The 16,741-nt window shown below is 43.0% G+C and overlaps 1 protein-coding gene across 4 annotated transcripts in view; it reads right to left on the reverse strand.

The window, feature by feature from the left end:
- TAF4 (TATA-box binding protein associated factor 4) overlaps window positions 1-16,741 on the reverse strand; it is a 78,215-nt gene that overhangs the window by 11,919 nt on the left and 49,555 nt on the right. For 2 of the 4 annotated variants that reach the window (XM_060277332.1, XM_035121950.2), the window contains exons 4-12: window positions 15,710-15,829; window positions 14,219-14,338; window positions 13,332-13,454; window positions 11,443-11,532; window positions 8,590-8,841; window positions 5,906-6,053; window positions 5,404-5,518; window positions 2,000-2,169; window positions 438-568 (exon numbers count right to left, since the gene is read on the reverse strand). In XM_060277332.1, the coding sequence (XP_060133315.1) occupies window positions 438-568; window positions 2,000-2,169; window positions 5,404-5,518; window positions 5,906-6,053; window positions 8,590-8,841; window positions 11,443-11,532; window positions 13,332-13,454; window positions 14,219-14,338; window positions 15,710-15,829 (1,269 nt within the window). The remainder of the gene's footprint in view (window positions 1-437; window positions 569-1,999; window positions 2,170-5,403; window positions 5,519-5,905; window positions 6,054-8,589; window positions 8,842-11,442; window positions 11,533-13,331; window positions 13,455-14,218; window positions 14,339-15,709; window positions 15,830-16,741) is intronic. The other 2 variants (XM_060277331.1, XM_060277333.1) reach the window with 2 other exon arrangements.

Genomic DNA, 16,741 nt, shown 5'->3' on the forward strand with positions numbered 1-16,741 from the left:
GTCCTGTCCAGTGTTGAGCCAAATTAAGTTTAGGGATACTCTAACCATAAGTAAGTCCAATTTTGACCTTCTCTGCTAACAGCTTTTTATATTCGTATTTGCCCTAAGTCAAGTCGGTCCTTTCCATGGAGTAATTCCAGCAGCAATGAGTTCCACCGTTCAGCATCACGTAGTATTAAGGAGCGGGGGCAGGGAATAGAGGGGAGGGCAATGCCTCCATTGTCACAGCAAAGACCGTGTCTACAAGACACACTTGATTTCTTCAGGCCTGGATGCTTTTGTTCGCCACCATGAGGTTCTCTGCTGCTAGGAAGGCTACAAAAAATGTAAATCACTGGCTAGAAACAGAATCCCTGGGATTGTGTCTGAATTCATTAAACCAGAGCTCAAAATAATACAAGTTGCCAAACCTTTTCACTGTTGGTAAGACTATTTACCTTGTAAGACATATTCTTTTGCTGGGCAGTCTCCGATACCTTCTCAACCAGGTTTTGTAACCTTTGTTGCGTTGCGTGCGATACGTAGCTAACTACGTCAGGGTGGATTTCCGTTATTCCATGCTTCTTACCTGTGTTTCCAACAAAAGCAAAGGCATTCAGTAACAAACCTAAGCAGCCATTGCCGATTCAGAGCCGAGTTCATGTAAAGAATCACATTACTTGGTTCTTGTTGGTTGACTTGCCACTGAATGTGTGAAATGACTCCACTGGAAAGCACTGAGTTTAAGGTGATTCAAAAGTTCTACCTGTAGTGTCTGACCCATGATGGCCCTTTACTACCTGCTTAAGACCACTTGATACTGCAGCCCCCAAAGCGATGGCTATGCATGCACAAAAAAGCCCCCCAAAACAATTCACATAATGTGATTTACAGCTGAAGAGCCCCATGCAGCTGCTTTTCTCAAACAAAGCTCAGCAATTTACTACAGTACTATACACCAACACAGCTAATGTTTTTGGGTTTCCTTACCAAGTGGATTGTGCACCTATTGAAGTATGTGTGCTACTTAACAGTGATATTAATTAGTTTCGTTTCATTTCCTTTTATTTGCAATGGGCTTCATGAGTCTCATTGTGCTGCTTTTTGGAAAAGAAGTGTGTGAGTAAGGACACTATGACCCTCATTTTAAAGATGGCAACTATCTAGCGACTGACCTACCCAAATATTATTTATTAGTATTATATCTATACCCCACCTTTTTCCCTGACACGACTCGATGCAGCTTACAGATTTTTAAAAAAAAGCTATGCAGCAATTTAATCCTAGATATCCTAGGCGCAAGTCAACAACTCTAATCACCGCATTACAATCTATTCTTCCAAGTTTGAAAAGTTGTTTACAACAAGCAATAACTTTTGCTAGAAAGGGAAAGACGGAAGGAACACTTGGGAGCCTGCTATAGAAGCCTGATAATAGCTACGACATAACATCCAATGGAAATGGTGTGGGTGTGGGTGGGTGTGTCCATGTCTGTACCTGCGTGCACAAATTCATTCTGCTTTGCTGCCTGCTAGGTGCAATTGTTCTTTACAGGGCAAGTCACATGTTACAGCAGTAAAATACACGTTATCCTATACTGATATCCTCCACAGGGAAGCTGTAGCCAATTTGGGTTCCTGATAGCTTGAAACCAGGTTGTCCATGTTCTTTAAAAAATAGGGTGTTTGAAACACAGAAGCTACTTTTCTGGTGTGTGAAACATGGGAATATTTTTTAAGCTACTATGTAAAAAGAGTCTCCGAATCACTGTACCTAATGCGGATGACTCTCAGTGGCCTTTAAAGATAGCACATAGACAACTGTTGCCTTTGTCCCATCCACTCCTCATTCTCTATCCACTTTTGCCTAATAGAATGAATTTGTGTGTCACATCTAAGCTGTGCTCAATTATGGGCCGCCACTGCTGGAACAGTAACATCATCACATGGAACCATAAAAGGAAGGAGTCACCAGTATCACCAATCGGGCCATTATGCTCCCAAAGTTTACCGCAACTCACCTATTTCGAGTATCCTTCTTTGCAAAAGTGCTGGGAGAAGAAAGGTTTCGTCTTTACACGACCTTGTTAACGTGCCCACCAACTCAGAATTCGTGGCCAATATACGTGCGCTCTCTTCTGATAGATTAACTCCTGCCATCGATGCAACATCATTGATATCATCGTCATCCCTTCAGAAAGAGGGAACAGTAGATTCAAAATATGGTAAGTATTGTTTTTTTTCATCTGGAAATTTCCAAATATTTCCAAAATTGCAAAATTGTATTCAATGAGCAGCTGAATAGATACTGGGAGGGTGGGGGCAGCAAAAACAAAGTGAAGGGCATTTTGCAAAACAATACGAAATTTAAATGTGATTGTATTGGCTCAGATCTGGATATTTTGGAGACGCTGCCACTTGGTGCAAGGCAACTCTGGTTCTCTCCGAATTTTATGACATTCCAGAGGGTCTTAATTCCCATCATCCCTGACCTGCTAGCTAGGGATCGTGGGAGTTGTAGGCCCAAAACATCTGGAGGGCCGAGTTTGAGGAAGCCTGGTCTTAAGAATGTAAGACAAGCTTGCTGGATCGGGCCAATGGTCTATCTAGTCCAGCATCCTGTTCTCACAGTGACCAACTAGATCCCTGTGGAAAACCAACAAACAGGACTCAACACTCTCCCCATTGCGGCTTCCAGCACTCCCTCGACAAGTGGGAATGGCAATTGGACAGAAGACTCGAGAAAGCCCCACTGCATGAAAGGAGATCTTCTTGGCTATCTCTGGATCCAACCCATAGTAAAATATTGAGAGTATCAAAACTCAAAGAAAAGTAAACTGAATCCAACAAAACTACCAACCACTGCCATTATTTCTGATACAGAACTTAATTGAAAGATGAAATGTGGACATTTTTTGACATCGATAAAGACAGTTGTCAAAGGAAGAAACCTTAATGAATATGAATAATCAAAAGGCGTGGTTCAAATTTATGCAAATAAGGCATTAACACATCGGCAGGTTTTTCCATTAATAAATTGGGGGGGGGGCTGGGGGAGAATGAAAGACAATCAACAACATCACCATCACCATCAACAACAACAACAACAACAACAACAACAACAACATGGGGGTCCTGTATGCAATGCCTATTTGTGTGTTTGGCAGTGTCTACTATCCACAAGCTGGATAGTAACATGATTATAAATATGATGAGAAAATACGCACTTTAGGTTTTCAGCTAGGGGTAACCTAACCTATCATTCTAAAATCCATACGAGAGCTACACCTTCAATAGGCCAAGTAAAATGTCATGAAATGTCCAAGCGCCGCAGGAATAATCAGCCTAGATCTGCCATCATCAATTTGGACTATGACTCCCTTCAGTACTGATGGGAGTTATGGACTAAAATTATGGAGGGCAGCAAGTTAGCAAAGGTTATGCTAGAAGGTGGGTGGGAGAGAAAATCAGAGGGGTGGAGAGAGAGATTTGGCTGGTGGTAAAGCTGTGAGTTTGCATCTATGTAGGAAAAAATGTGAAACCTGCACAGAGCCTTGAGTGATAGTTTCCTACCTTCTGCCACACTCCACTTTGAGACAAGGTATAGTATCAGCTTTATCAGCAGCTAACTATTTCCCCTCTCGCTTCTTTACCATCTAGCCCAATGAAGAGTGCCAGAAAACTTGAAAGCTTGCATGCTATTTTATAACAGTTTGGCCTAATAAAGGTATCACCCTAAATGCAGAGATTTTGGATTGTTCTTCTTCCTATAGGCCAACAAGAATAGCATCACTTTTCCTCTAACATATCCCGCTAGAGTAAAAGGAGTGAGTCATGGGTTACATGAATAACTGGGATTGTAAAAAAAAAAAAAAATTCACTGAAGAGCATCTATTGCTTTTTGCACTCGGTTCATAATCTCTATTGTTTTGCGATCTGGTAACATGCATGTTATGGGGACACCGACAGAAGGTAACAGAGCCCAGCATCCACTCTCGAGAGACAGGCTAGATTAGCCGTTCTCAAACTGTAGGGCAGAGGGAATGAAAGGCAGTTGGAAGAGAGAACGGTATGAGAGACTGGGGGGTCAGGAATCAAGGAGGAAGAGATGGGGTGGCTCAGCTCGTTGACTTCCCCAGGTCCACCAGGGGGCGCTGTTTCCCAGCAACAAAATAAAATATAAAGGAAATCCAGGTCAAGCCTAGCTTCCTGTATGCTGGTACTACTGCCCTTTTCTTCCCACAGAAAAGAAGAATAAGCAAGATATGCTGCTCCCTGGTTCCAGTTGTGCATTTTATATCCAATGCATGTAAGTCTACCTTTTCATGGCAGACTTAAGATAGGGGATCCTTTATTCCCTCTCATACTTAAGCCACCTGGAGAAAGAGAGAAAGGTGGATGGGGGTAGAAACTGAAGACCACTTCCATCACCCCTAATATCTGTGGGGAGGGAAAATTAGTGGTGTATTGAGATGGAGAAGTAGAAAAGAAGATGCTTCCTTGGTTCCCCTCTCGCTTGGGGTTTTCTTCTCTCTTTGTTGCCCCTAAAATCAGGAAGGGCTTTCAGACCATGCCATCTCTCCTTTTTTTTTTTTTTTTAAAAAAAGGTATGTTGGCAGGATACGTTGCTCCCCCACCAGAGAATGGGTTCTTCCCGGGATTTCCCCCTTCGTTGCTGCCTCACAGAAGTGGGAGAAGAGTTTGGATTTGATATCCCGCTTTATCACTACCCGAAGGAGTCTCAAAGCGGCTAACGTTCTCCTTTCCCTTCCTCCCCCACAACAAACACTCTGTGAGGTGAGTGGGGCTGAGAGACTTCAGAGAAGTGTGACTAGCCCAAGGTCACCCAGCAGCTGCATGTGGAGGAGCCGAGAGGCAAACCTGGTTCCCCAGGTTACGAGTCTACTGCTCCTAACCACTACACCACACTGGGAGGAGATGTAAGAAAGGAGAAACCAAGAGGTCCTGATCCAGCATTCTTTGAATCCCTTTGACAGAGCCTAGTCCATCATAGTAGGCTTCCAGAAGGCGTCTACACACGAGAATCTCCGTGCTTTAACCTATCAAACATGGGGAGGCATATAGAGTACATTCAGAAGTTGCATAGGGGTCCGCCTGCAAATCTTCCAGAAAGATTTGAGAGACCCGGGGCAGTATAATAAATACAGAAATGCAATTCAGCATGGAAGACAGAATGAGCCAACTATATTTGCAAATCCAGATAAGAATATATTTAAAACATCAGTATTTATTCCCTGGGTGCTGCAAATCTGCAGCTACTGAGAAAGCAACAAAAGGCATAACTAAAACACACACACACACACACACACACACTACAAAGTATCTGTCACAGGGACAGGTGTCATTTCCAGGATTCCTCCCCCACCCCCGAAATCTCTTTGCACAAATGCACAGGATTACTTACCTAAAAGAACCTCCCCCAGGTTCTTTGAGTTTGTTTTTTTGAGCAGCAGCTGCTTGAGTTGAAAGTGTAGAAAGAGCTTTGGTTCCAGGTAATACTGTCTGTTTTACCACAGGGACTGCAAGGAAAGGAAATCAAGGAAAATGCTCTGTAATTCAGAATCCACACAAAACCAGCAGAACAGTGCAAAGTCTTTACCCGAAGCAGAATTAAGAGGAGAGGGAGTTAAGCATAGAGTATGCACAGTCCTGCCCCATGACCTGATAAATCTGCTACCTGAGATGCTAGCTCAGAAAGAACGTATATTTCCTGTGCAGGTTTTCTGACTTTCAAGAATCTGATAAAAAAAAACTTCTCCAAAACAATCATGTACCATTAAGAGGCCCCATGACTGAAAACATTATTTTCCAAGTGCAATGTTATGGCACTGCACCAGATGGCTGGTTTTTTAAATAAATAAATAAAAATCCCATTATAATAAATAACAAGAATGCTTCTCTCTTACCTGTCTGAAGTGGGTTTAGCTGAATTTGTTGAGGAGCAGTAAGCATAATACGGTTGTGCGGCGGCCGCAAGGCTACCATAGGGGTCTGTGTCAATGTCACCTGTGGTGGCCTGATCAACGTGCCTGGCTTTTGAGACTGCTGGATAACCTGAAAACATTTGAAGAGACATTCGTTTCAATAAACCGGCTGAGAACAAGAAAAGCCTAGGTGCACTTTTCTTATAACATGAATACAAAGCTGAAAATGAATGAATTGCAGCTAAAATATTATGTTCCTTTTTCACATGGCCTCATCCTTCCCCTGCCCACCCCTCCTAATATTCTTAAGAGGGTCTCTTCTCCAGTCTTCAGAGAGTAGCTGGAAGCGGGGAGGCAGAAAAGGGTCCTTTTCTTCCACTCTGCAACTTTAATCTGAAATCTTAGACGCAGTACAGCACCTAGAATTCAGAAACTGCTCTTGCTAATTAAATTCCTGGTTGCAAAATGAGCCTACAACAATAGGAGTTTCGAACACTGACCTTGAGTTCCTTGGAGGAAAAGGTGGCAGAGAAACGTAAGAAATGAATAAAAAGTTTGAGAGTACAGTGGTACCTCGCAAGACGAATGTCTTGCGCAACGAAAAACTCGCAAGACTAACGCATTTTGCTATGTTTTTGGCGCTTTGCAAGACGAAGTTTTCTATGGCCGCGCTTTGCAAGACAAAGTTCTTCGGCGGGTTTTTTTGGTTTTTTTGCCGCGGCAAACCGCGCTTTGCAAGACGAAAATCTTGCTAGGCGAAGCGACTCGCGGAACGAATTACTTTTGTCTTGCGAGGCACCACTGTAGTTGCAGTTGACTAAGAATGCCAATTCAACTGACAACTTTTGGAACTTTAACCAGGGCTTTTTTCAGCAGGAACTCGCTGGAACTCAGCTCCAGCACCTCTTAGGTGGGCGCCATTGCCATTACAGTATAAGAGAACACAGAAGGCATTAATGGTGAGTTCCGGCACCTCTTTTTTCTAGAAAAATAGCACTCCCTTTAACTATGCCTCAAATTAAAGCAGGCCATATGTGAAAAGGTTATTTTCCGCATCAACCGAATAGGGTCTAGAGATGCATGATAAAAGATTTGCTTTATGCAGCCCTGGAGTGGCCCCTTGTTTTATACAACCACTACAGCCCTGTCCAACGTTTTTCAAGAATGAACACCATTCCATTTTAGTGGGTGATGTTGCTCTGCCAGACTTTGGGGTACAGGGTTGTCAGAAGCCTCTCCCCATTTAATGCATAATTTAGATACATGTTGTGAATCATGAGTCTACCTTGCCATAAAGCCCTATTCCCCTGCAGTACAGGAGCAGTGGGTTTAAGAGTAGCCCATCCTCACAGCCGCAAGTACAGGAAGAGAAACAGCTTAGATCATGGGTAGGCAAACTAAGGCCCAGGGGCTGGATCCGGTCCAATCACCTTCTAAATCCGGCCCGCAGATGGTCCAGGAATCAGCGTGTTTTTACATGAGTAGAATGTGTCCTTTTATTTAAAATGCATCTCTGGGTTATTTGTGGGGCATAGGAATTTGGTTTTTCTTTTTCTTTTTTTGCCCCAAAATATAGTCCAGCCCCCCACAAGGTCTGAGAGACAGTGGACCAGCCCCCTGCTGAAAAAGTTTGCTGACCCCTCGCTTAGTTTTTCAAGTAACTAAGAGCAGGAATGCTGACAGGCAAGTGCGGTGAGTCAAATCCAATTCAGGTTTGAATCTTTAGACACTAGCAAAATCAAACAAAAGAATACTGTCTTATTTTAAAATGACAACAGAACCTCTTTCGAAGAGGTTATCAATGCACATACGCAACAACTGCCTTGCCATTCATTTAGTGCACAGTTTGGTCTCTTATCAGTAGCCAGTCTAATGCTCCTAGGAACCCACTGCTTGCCCCTAGCCTCTGGCAAATCATTTGTATGCTGATTCTGAACACGCAAGTTTTAACTGTCATAGCTCGAAGAACTTTTCTCCATGAATTTTTAAAAACTACCTGGTGCTACTGGCTATCTTTCAGAAATGAATCCAAGAAGTTGCTTTTGGCCTATGCAAAGCAGTATCTCCCTTTAATTTCTCCTGTACCTACTGCCAATAAACTCTTCGTTTTCAGAGAGGCTGCCATGGTAACAACACACAGTGATCGCTAGAGTAAGGATAGAAGTTGTGTCGTGCAGCTGAGGCCAATGCACAAAAGTTTTCAATATGTCCTTGATAGAGCTTTTTCTTTATCAAGAAAAAGGAGGTATGAGTTAAGGGCATGTGAAGCAGAGAAACAGCTTGGGGGGGTGGGGTGGAAATCATTAACTCTTTCTACATCTACAGCTTTTCCATTCTGAATTTCTCTCTCCTCTCCTCCCTCCACACCAAAGCTACTTTCCCTTGCAGCTGGAACAATTTGGAGCAGAAAAATAAGTGGGGAGAGGGTTAACCACACATGCTTTACATGCCCGCCTCCTGAATATGCTTTTCCTGAGATGAGGGGAAAGGGGATCATTGACTACAGTGCAGCACACATTTGTAACAACTGATAAACATGCATGAAATATTGACAAGGTATCTGGTTCTATGTTCAGTTTATGCCCATTACTGACTGGAGTTAGGAAGGAAAGGGTTCAGTTTTCTGGGAGGTAAAGTGTAGGATTGATTCATTTTGGTTTACACACCACCTGCGTGGGCTGCCCTTGTTTGCCAACCCCAACTTGCGTCGGCTGTGTTAGGCTGATGACCGGCTGCTGCAAGGTACTTGTTACGGTGGCAGGGGTCTTCCCCGCTGTACGCTGAACTGAGCCGCTCAGCATCACTGCTGTCAGGGCCGTTGTAGGCTGCGTCGTGGGCTGCTGCTGCTGCTGCTGCTGGCTTTGCTGAATGAAAGCCGCCGAATCTGGAGTCAGCTGTCTCAAGGCAGGTAAGCTCCGCTACGGGAACAAAAGAGGAAGTGACGTCACACTGCTCTGCGGCAAGTGCTAATGCTTATACACACACACACCAAAAAAAAATAGCATCAAATTTCAGTTATCCCTAGAGGCATCGGAAATGTGCAATAGTTTGTCATGAGTGACACTCCCATGTAGCATACTGTTAGACAAGGGACACAGTCAAGAATCAGAAGTTATCTCAAGCCTTGCTATCCAGAGATAAAAATCCCTATCAAACAAGGAATCTAAGGTTGTACTTGCAATACTTACTTGTCCAAAGGAGACAAACTTTCTCTGTGGAACAGTAAACTCTATACTCCAGCCGAGCGAACAACCTGGCTACAATTTTTCGTGAGAGGGGCAAATCAATAACCCCAAACTGCGCCGGCTTTGTCTTCCAATTCATTTCAATTACTGAACTGACCACAGTGACGCTCCCCCATTTGCAGGGGCAAGTGGGCGTAATAATACTGACCCATCTTGCAGAGTTGTGGTAAAGATGCCTGTGCAGCGTGAGAAGTGCTAAAGCTAAGTTAGAGTTAATAAAACCCTTAATACCCTGGAATGAAAATAGTGCTTGGGAATCTGCCTCAAAGCAGGGGAAAGCCCATCCTTGAAGAGGAAATAAAATCTAGTCCGCAATTCTTGACTGCACAGGCTTGACGGGAATGCTCAAAGCACTGACTTCTGAGACAAGGAGTGCCTCATGAGTGCAAGATCTGACATTTCTGTGCAGATCCCCTAAGATGGACTGGAAATACTGTGGATTTTACCACATTATCAGCAGGGACCAAACAGAGTATACAGCATAATAATAATAATAATAATAATAATAATAATAATAATAATAGTGCTTGGAAGCTGTGGCTGGATGGCTACGTGGGAGCCAGTTGAAGCTAAATCCTTTGAAGACAGAGGTCCTCTGGCTGGGTCGGGATGACATGGGGTTGGGGGGCCAACTCCCATCTCTTGCAGGGGCTCAATTAGTGCCAGCGCCTTCTGTCAAGAGTTTGGGTGTAACCTTCGACGCATCCCTTTCCATGGAGGCGCAGGTTGCAGCCACAGCTAAGGTGGCATTTTTCCATCTCTGCCATATCAAGCAGTTGGTCCCTTACCTCTCTCGCCCTGATCTGGTCACAGTGATCCATGCGGCGGTCACCTCCAGGCTTGATTATTGTAACTCGCTCTACGCGGGGCTGCCCTTAAAGCTGACCCAGAAACTCCAGCGGGTGCAGAATGCCGCGGCGAGGCTCCTTACAGGGTCCCGGCCGTGGGATCACATTCATCCAGTGCTTTACCAGCTGCACTGGCTCCCGGTGGAGTACAGGATCAGGTTTAAGGTGCTGGTTTTGACCTTTAAAGCCCTATGTGGCTTGGGACCCTCGGACCTACGGGACCACCTCTCCTGGTATGCCCCGCGGAGGACCTTAAGGTCCACAAACAACAATATTCTGGAGATCCTGAGCAATAAGGTGGCTAGATTGGCCTCAACTAGGGCCAGGGCCTTTTCAGTATTGGCCCCAACTTGGTGGAACACTCTTTCACAGGAGACCAGGGCCCTGCGGGATTTGTCATCTTTCCCCAGGGCCTGCAAGACAGAGCTGTTCCGCCTGGCCTTTGGGTTGGATTCAGTCTGACCCCTGTGTTTTCCTCCCTCATGGTTTGGATTTATGGACTACTTAAAATGAGGCTGCATTTAAAATTTTAATATTGTATTTTAATCTGTATTTTAATTAATTGTTTTCTTTTCTTTTACGTCTCATTGTAATTTTATTGGTGTTAGCCGCCCTGAGCCTGGTTTTGACTGGGGAGGGCGGGGTATAAATAAATAAATAAATTATTATTATTATTATTATTTTATTATTTGTACCCTGCCCATCTGACTAGGTTGCTAACAGTATGGTGCTAGCTAATATTTAACCAATGGAACTGGCTCATAGAATTCTTCTTCTTCTTCTTCTTCTTCTTATTATTATTATTATTATTATTATTATTATTATTATTATCATCATCATCATCATCATTATTAACATTCATATACCGCCCTTCATCCGCAGATCCCAGGCCGGTTCACAACATACCCAGGGCATTTCACAATAATTGCTAGTTGGAAATCAGAACAAGTGATATAATATGAAGCTTGAAAACGCACGTTTGCATACACGTTTGCACACACAATACAACATGACTTGGGATTCACACATGTTAAATTCCTATAGTTCCTCCATATACACCTTTTTTAGGAGGAAGGGATGTTGAGAGCAAGAATGCATGTGTATACCCAGCATCACACATTATGCCTTGTACCACTCAGGTTCCATCATCTCACCAGGTCTACCAGAATTCCAGCAGTGATTGTGTGAACACAGTAATTCAATATTCTGCATACAGAATATTGCCCACAGCTGCACTCTATAGTTTTTACATGAGGAAAATTCCCCTGTGATTCCTCCTACGAAGAAAGAGAATTTTTGTTCTTGTAGTCAGTCTTCATTACTTTAATTTGGTACCAATTTCTAACTGTGTTTCCCGCTTCTTTATTGAAAAGGCCAAGAGGTTTCTCTGCCAAGTGATGCAACTAGAATGAAGAGAGGTTGTTACCTTCAAGAAAGGCACAAGGTAAGGTTGAGGTGAAGAATTAAGTTCCCGGTACAGTCTGCTGGTGAAATCTTCTGCTTCAATTTTTCCATCCTGAAGAATAAAATTCAGATTCAGATTTTCCAGATAATGAATTCCAGATATTAAGCCATCAACCATTGAATGTATAAGAAGGACATATCTTCTTAACAAGATACAGTTGTACCTTAGTTACCAAATGCCTTGGTACTCAGACATTTTGGCTCCCAAACACTGCAAACCTAGAAGTGAGTGTTCCAGTTTGCCAATGTTTTTTTGGAAGCTGAACGTCCGACGCAGCTTCCAATTGAGTGCAGGAAGCTCCTGCAGCCAATCAGAAGCTGCACCTTGGTTTCTGAACCATTCTGGGAGTTGAACAGACTCCCAGAACGGATTAAGTTCGACAACCAAGGTACCACTGTACTTAACTGGGTAAATGTATTTAAGGCATTTTGCAAGAAGAATCCTACATATTCATCCAACATAAAAATACAAATAACACATCTGCTAGCAAGTTCAGTTTAAATGCATTTTTAAATCCACTTGATCTGCTCTTATTTTCTATGCTCGTAAGCAGAATGCTAATCATTTCAAAAAGTCGCAAAAAAGTGTATGTTTACATCAAATGGTAGAGCTTTTATTTTGATTGGATTGTTTTTGATTCCTCTTCTTTTTCAGATTTGTGACTAAAGGGTTCGTCTGTGTTTTTCAATACTGGAGAGCAATGAGAACGTCCATATGACTGAAGCCTTCTGTGGTTTTCATGTCACATGAATGAACTCTGTCTTGTCAGGGTATATCTTGCCTAAGTTTTGTTATTCCATACACATGTAATTGTTGTAATTTTTAAAAAAAGTTGGGGTGGGGAGGAAAATTCCCATATTTTCAGTTTAAGCAGTCAATCTTGTTAATGTTCCTTAATTCACCTTAAAAAAAAAAAGATCGCACTGGAAAATTATGGCAGGTTGCTGTGGAGAAGCTGGTTGCTTCTCTGTAGCTCCCCCTGCTCATTGATCTTATATCTAAAAATAGATGTTCTGAGTCGCATCCATAACACCTTGTATATTACTTCAAAATTTGCTCTTCGGTATTACAACAGGGGTAGCTAACCTGTGGTCCTCAGGTGTTGCTGAACTCCCAACTCCCATCAGACCCTGCCAGCATGGCAAATAGTCAAGGATGACAAGAGTTTGGAATACGGCAGCATCCAAGTTTCAGTAGAGTGTGAGACTCTTAATCTCAGGGTCATGGTTTTGAGCCCTACATTGGGCAAAAAGATTCTTACATTGCAAGGGAAAAGGAATAACCCTTTTCTCCTTAAGCAAAGGAGTAAACACATTAAAAATATATTGCTATGTCTACTGCTTCTCAAATCTTTGTTTTGTGTAACAGTATTGAAAGTCAACATTTTAATCTCTTATTTTCAAACAATGTTCCATAACCGTATTTCTGTGGCCTGGTTCAGACAATCCAGCAGACTGGAGATGAAATATGGCAAGACTCAGACTCCCAAGGCCTCCATCCCCATCTTCTCCTTCATACATGCAAGGAGGAAACTGGAAGTTTTGCTTTAGAACAAATTGCAGTTCTGTGCCGCACCTCAACTCAAGGAACAGTGGTTCGTTCCAACCGAAGTTGTTAAAAACAAATGATTAAACTATGGTTTCAGATCCTGACTTATTAACTGATTTTAGTTAGAGCAAACCACTGCTCCTTGTGTTTTAGACAACATGTGAACTGCGGTTTATTTTAAATTGGAAGATTTCGTTCTCTTCCTCTTATATGCAAAGGCAAAGGAGAGGGGAGAGACTCATTCTCAGTCACCTATGCTATGTTTCAGATGAGGATCTGAACTAAACCGGCGTCTGTCTTACCAGCAGGTGCTGAACTAGTTCTTTCACATTAGCTGCAGTCTCGGTAGACTGCTTTCCAGAAGAGGCCAGTTTTATTAGCGTGGAGAGAAAATTCTTGCATTTCTTCACATTTTCCATGGTTTCCTATTGGAGGGAAAGATAGAAAAGAAAGTGAGAAGGGAGAGGGCTTTTTTTAAAAAAAATGTATTCGAATTCAATCTGAACACTATAAAATCCCTTTCAACCCTAACGATTGGCAACACTGTCATTCAAATTTTATTTGGCCAGGGGTGTGGATATTCTGTGCCCATGCATAAAAAACACATGATGTGATAATGGAAACATGCCAGATTCTCAAGGATCCTGGCTTCCTTGTTTTTGTCTTCAAGAAAGTTTATGGCCCTTGTTACTACAAATATGTTTCATGGATTGTGGGGCAATGCCTGTTGAATCTTAGAAGCTAGAACGAGAAGCTATGCAAGTGTTCCACTATTGCTGTAATGTTATTAGATTTCAGTGTCCTGCCCATTTCTTTGCCTCTCCCATCAGCACAAGGAGCAGAATAAATTGTGCAAAATAAGCAAATTGCTTATGTCATTTAATCCAGCTGTCCCTGACACAGAATTTAGGTTACTTTGGTGCAGAACTTGTACTTATTTTGTTTCATAGCATGTGTGTGGCACAGTAATGTTTACCATAATTCCCACAAACATTTACACAATCTCAGCACATTTGCCTCACTTAGCAGTTTCATACCCATAAGGTACAAACAGGAGTGTCAATACTGTGCCAGCGAAGTAGTCAGTATGCCCTACACTGAACACTTGGTGGTAAGTTAATAGGTTCCTCTCTTGGAAGCTGGCTAGATTTGGCTTTTGACTTGCAACAAACAGTCATCAGGAGCTTACTGTGGCCGCAGCTGAGGCTATTGCGGCTGCTTGCACCGCCCTTTGAGACGTTCCAGTCTGCACAGCAGTTGCTGTTCCTAATGCTGTCGTTTGTGCAGGATTACCCAGAACAATCTGAGGCTGCAAAGATACACAGATATTAGACAATTATACCGAGCTGCAAACGAAGGGAGGATGCATTTTTATCAGACGCAATATCCTCCTTACAGTGATGTTAAAACAGGCTCCAAAAAAGAGAGACATTTGCTATGGCCACCTGTCTGGCGCAGTTAAATCAAACAACCACCAGGTGGCACAAAGCCCTATGCATTCAGAATTCAAGACTGGAAGTTGATTAAACAAAGCATGTGTTTTTGGTGCAAAAGGTAGAAGGCAGCAGAACCCAGGACCTATGAAAGGGGCTACAGACCTTGTGGTGCAGCCAAATAAATCTATTTTGCTTCTGCTTCTTAGTAATCACTCCCAATTATTATAAGGGCACTGTGCATGCAAACAGAACAGGCATGAGGATAAAAACTTGGGGGGAAACTTTGGTTTGCATCCCACATCAGTCACACAGGAGAGCAGCACACAAGCAACATATGTCAAGGAAGAACAGGTAGGTGCAAATCGAAACACACTAAAAAAATTTGCACAGTTAAAAGCTGTTGTTCAGGGGAAAATGTTTAGAAGCGTAGTCACTGAAAGAGAAACTCTTTGCTGGTTCCACTGTCCGTTGACTTCCAAAAGTCTGAAGTAGCTGGAATAACTATTCACAAGTACTAATCTGGACCACCCGTAACATAATTTCAGAGGTGTAAAGAATCTTCAACAATGCTATACTTGGGCAGCTCCTGCAGAAAGTCCATACCCCTTCTGAATTAGGACACGCTACCATTTGAATGCACCAGCTTTTTAAACCTCAGTAAGGGCTGGGCTGGGACGCAGGTGGCACTGTGTGTTAAACCACAGAGCCTAGGGCTTGCCGATCAGAAGGTCGGCGGTTCAAATCCCTGCGACGGGGTGAGTTCCTGTTGCTCGGTCCCAGCTCCTGCCAACCTAGCAGTTCGGAAGCACGTCAAAGTGCAAGTAGATAAATAGGTAAGGCGGGAAGGTACATGGCATTTCCATGTGCTGCTCTGGTTCGCCAGAAGCGGCTTTGTCATGCCGGCCACATGACCTGGAAGCTGTACGCAGCGGGCTCCCTTGGCCAATAGAGCGAGATGAGCGCTGCAACCCCAGAGTCGGTCATGACTGGACCTAACGGTCAGGGGTCCCTTTACCTTTACCTTTAAGGGCTGGGCTATTCAGTAATTTCTTTTTGCACTTATTATTGTACTTACTCTTCCTTAACAAGCTACACGTAAGCCCCACTGTGTTTGATGGAGTCCACTCACCTACTTGGGAGAATGCCCCAGTGTGAGTTTTACATCTCCACCATCTATTCTCATAAAAATGAACGGCACCCGAACAGCACCCTGGTTCTCAGCCAACGTATGTTGGCAACCTTACCTGAACTACAGGGGGCCGCTGTAGCGTTGTCGTGGGCTGTACAGTTGTCTGTGCCTGAGACACTTGCTTGATTATAGTGGTTGGAGCCACCTGCCGTGCAATGATAGGCGTTCCAGGAGCCTGCAAAAAAGAATCCCAGGTACGTTCACAGAGAAGTAGCCACATATACAGTAAATAGGTAACATGCCCAGTTTAACCTAGAATCCAACCTAAGGTAAGTTGGGCTGAAATTTTAAGTTCCAGCACTTTCTTCAGTTCTGCATCCTTTGAAGCAAATCCACACCCAGTACTTAGTCCTGATTAGTTATAGCTTTGAGTTGTTTCAACTGCACATCTTCACAACTTTGGATCTAGTCTAGATTTTTCATGGTTTAGGTTTTTTTTATAAAAAAAAAAACCAACAGGTTTATAACCTACTAGGGCTGGGCTGGACAATATCTGGTTTTCAACATTGTGATATATCACCAGCTAATCATCTCATATATCGCAATGTCTGAATAAAGATGGAGCTATGTAGAGGCACTGGCTGGCTTCATGGTTTTCCCCACATTGTGATTTCTGCATAGCACACGAACACGAATGTGTGTACACACACACACACACACACACACACACACAGAGAGAGAGAGAGAGAGAGAGAGAGAGAGAGAGAGAGAGAGAGAGAGAGAGAGAGAGATGGACTTCAAACCAGTTTTGGACAATGTTCTACGTGATTCTGTGGGCTATAGGGCTGGAATCACAGAAAAGTCACAGGGCTTCTTTTACTATCTTGATCCCAAAACTGATATGGCAAGTTAGATCTTCACCAAAATTATTGTGAAAATTAACAGAGTACAGGATGTAACTGCAGAGAAGTCTGAACTTGATAACTGGCATTATTAATTAGGCTATTTTATTATTAAAATTCCAAATCAGTATGTCAGGTCTCCAAGCCTCTAATCAAAAACTTTGAGATAAAGGCTGGTTTTCTGTTAGAAAAATCCTCCATTAATCCTAATATTTGAAGCTGCAATGTATTAATTTGATTTGATT

The sequence above is a fragment of the Zootoca vivipara genome, chromosome 7, assembly GCF_963506605.1.
Source record: "Zootoca vivipara chromosome 7, rZooViv1.1, whole genome shotgun sequence".
Classification (NCBI taxonomy): domain Eukaryota; kingdom Metazoa; phylum Chordata; class Lepidosauria; order Squamata; family Lacertidae; genus Zootoca; species Zootoca vivipara.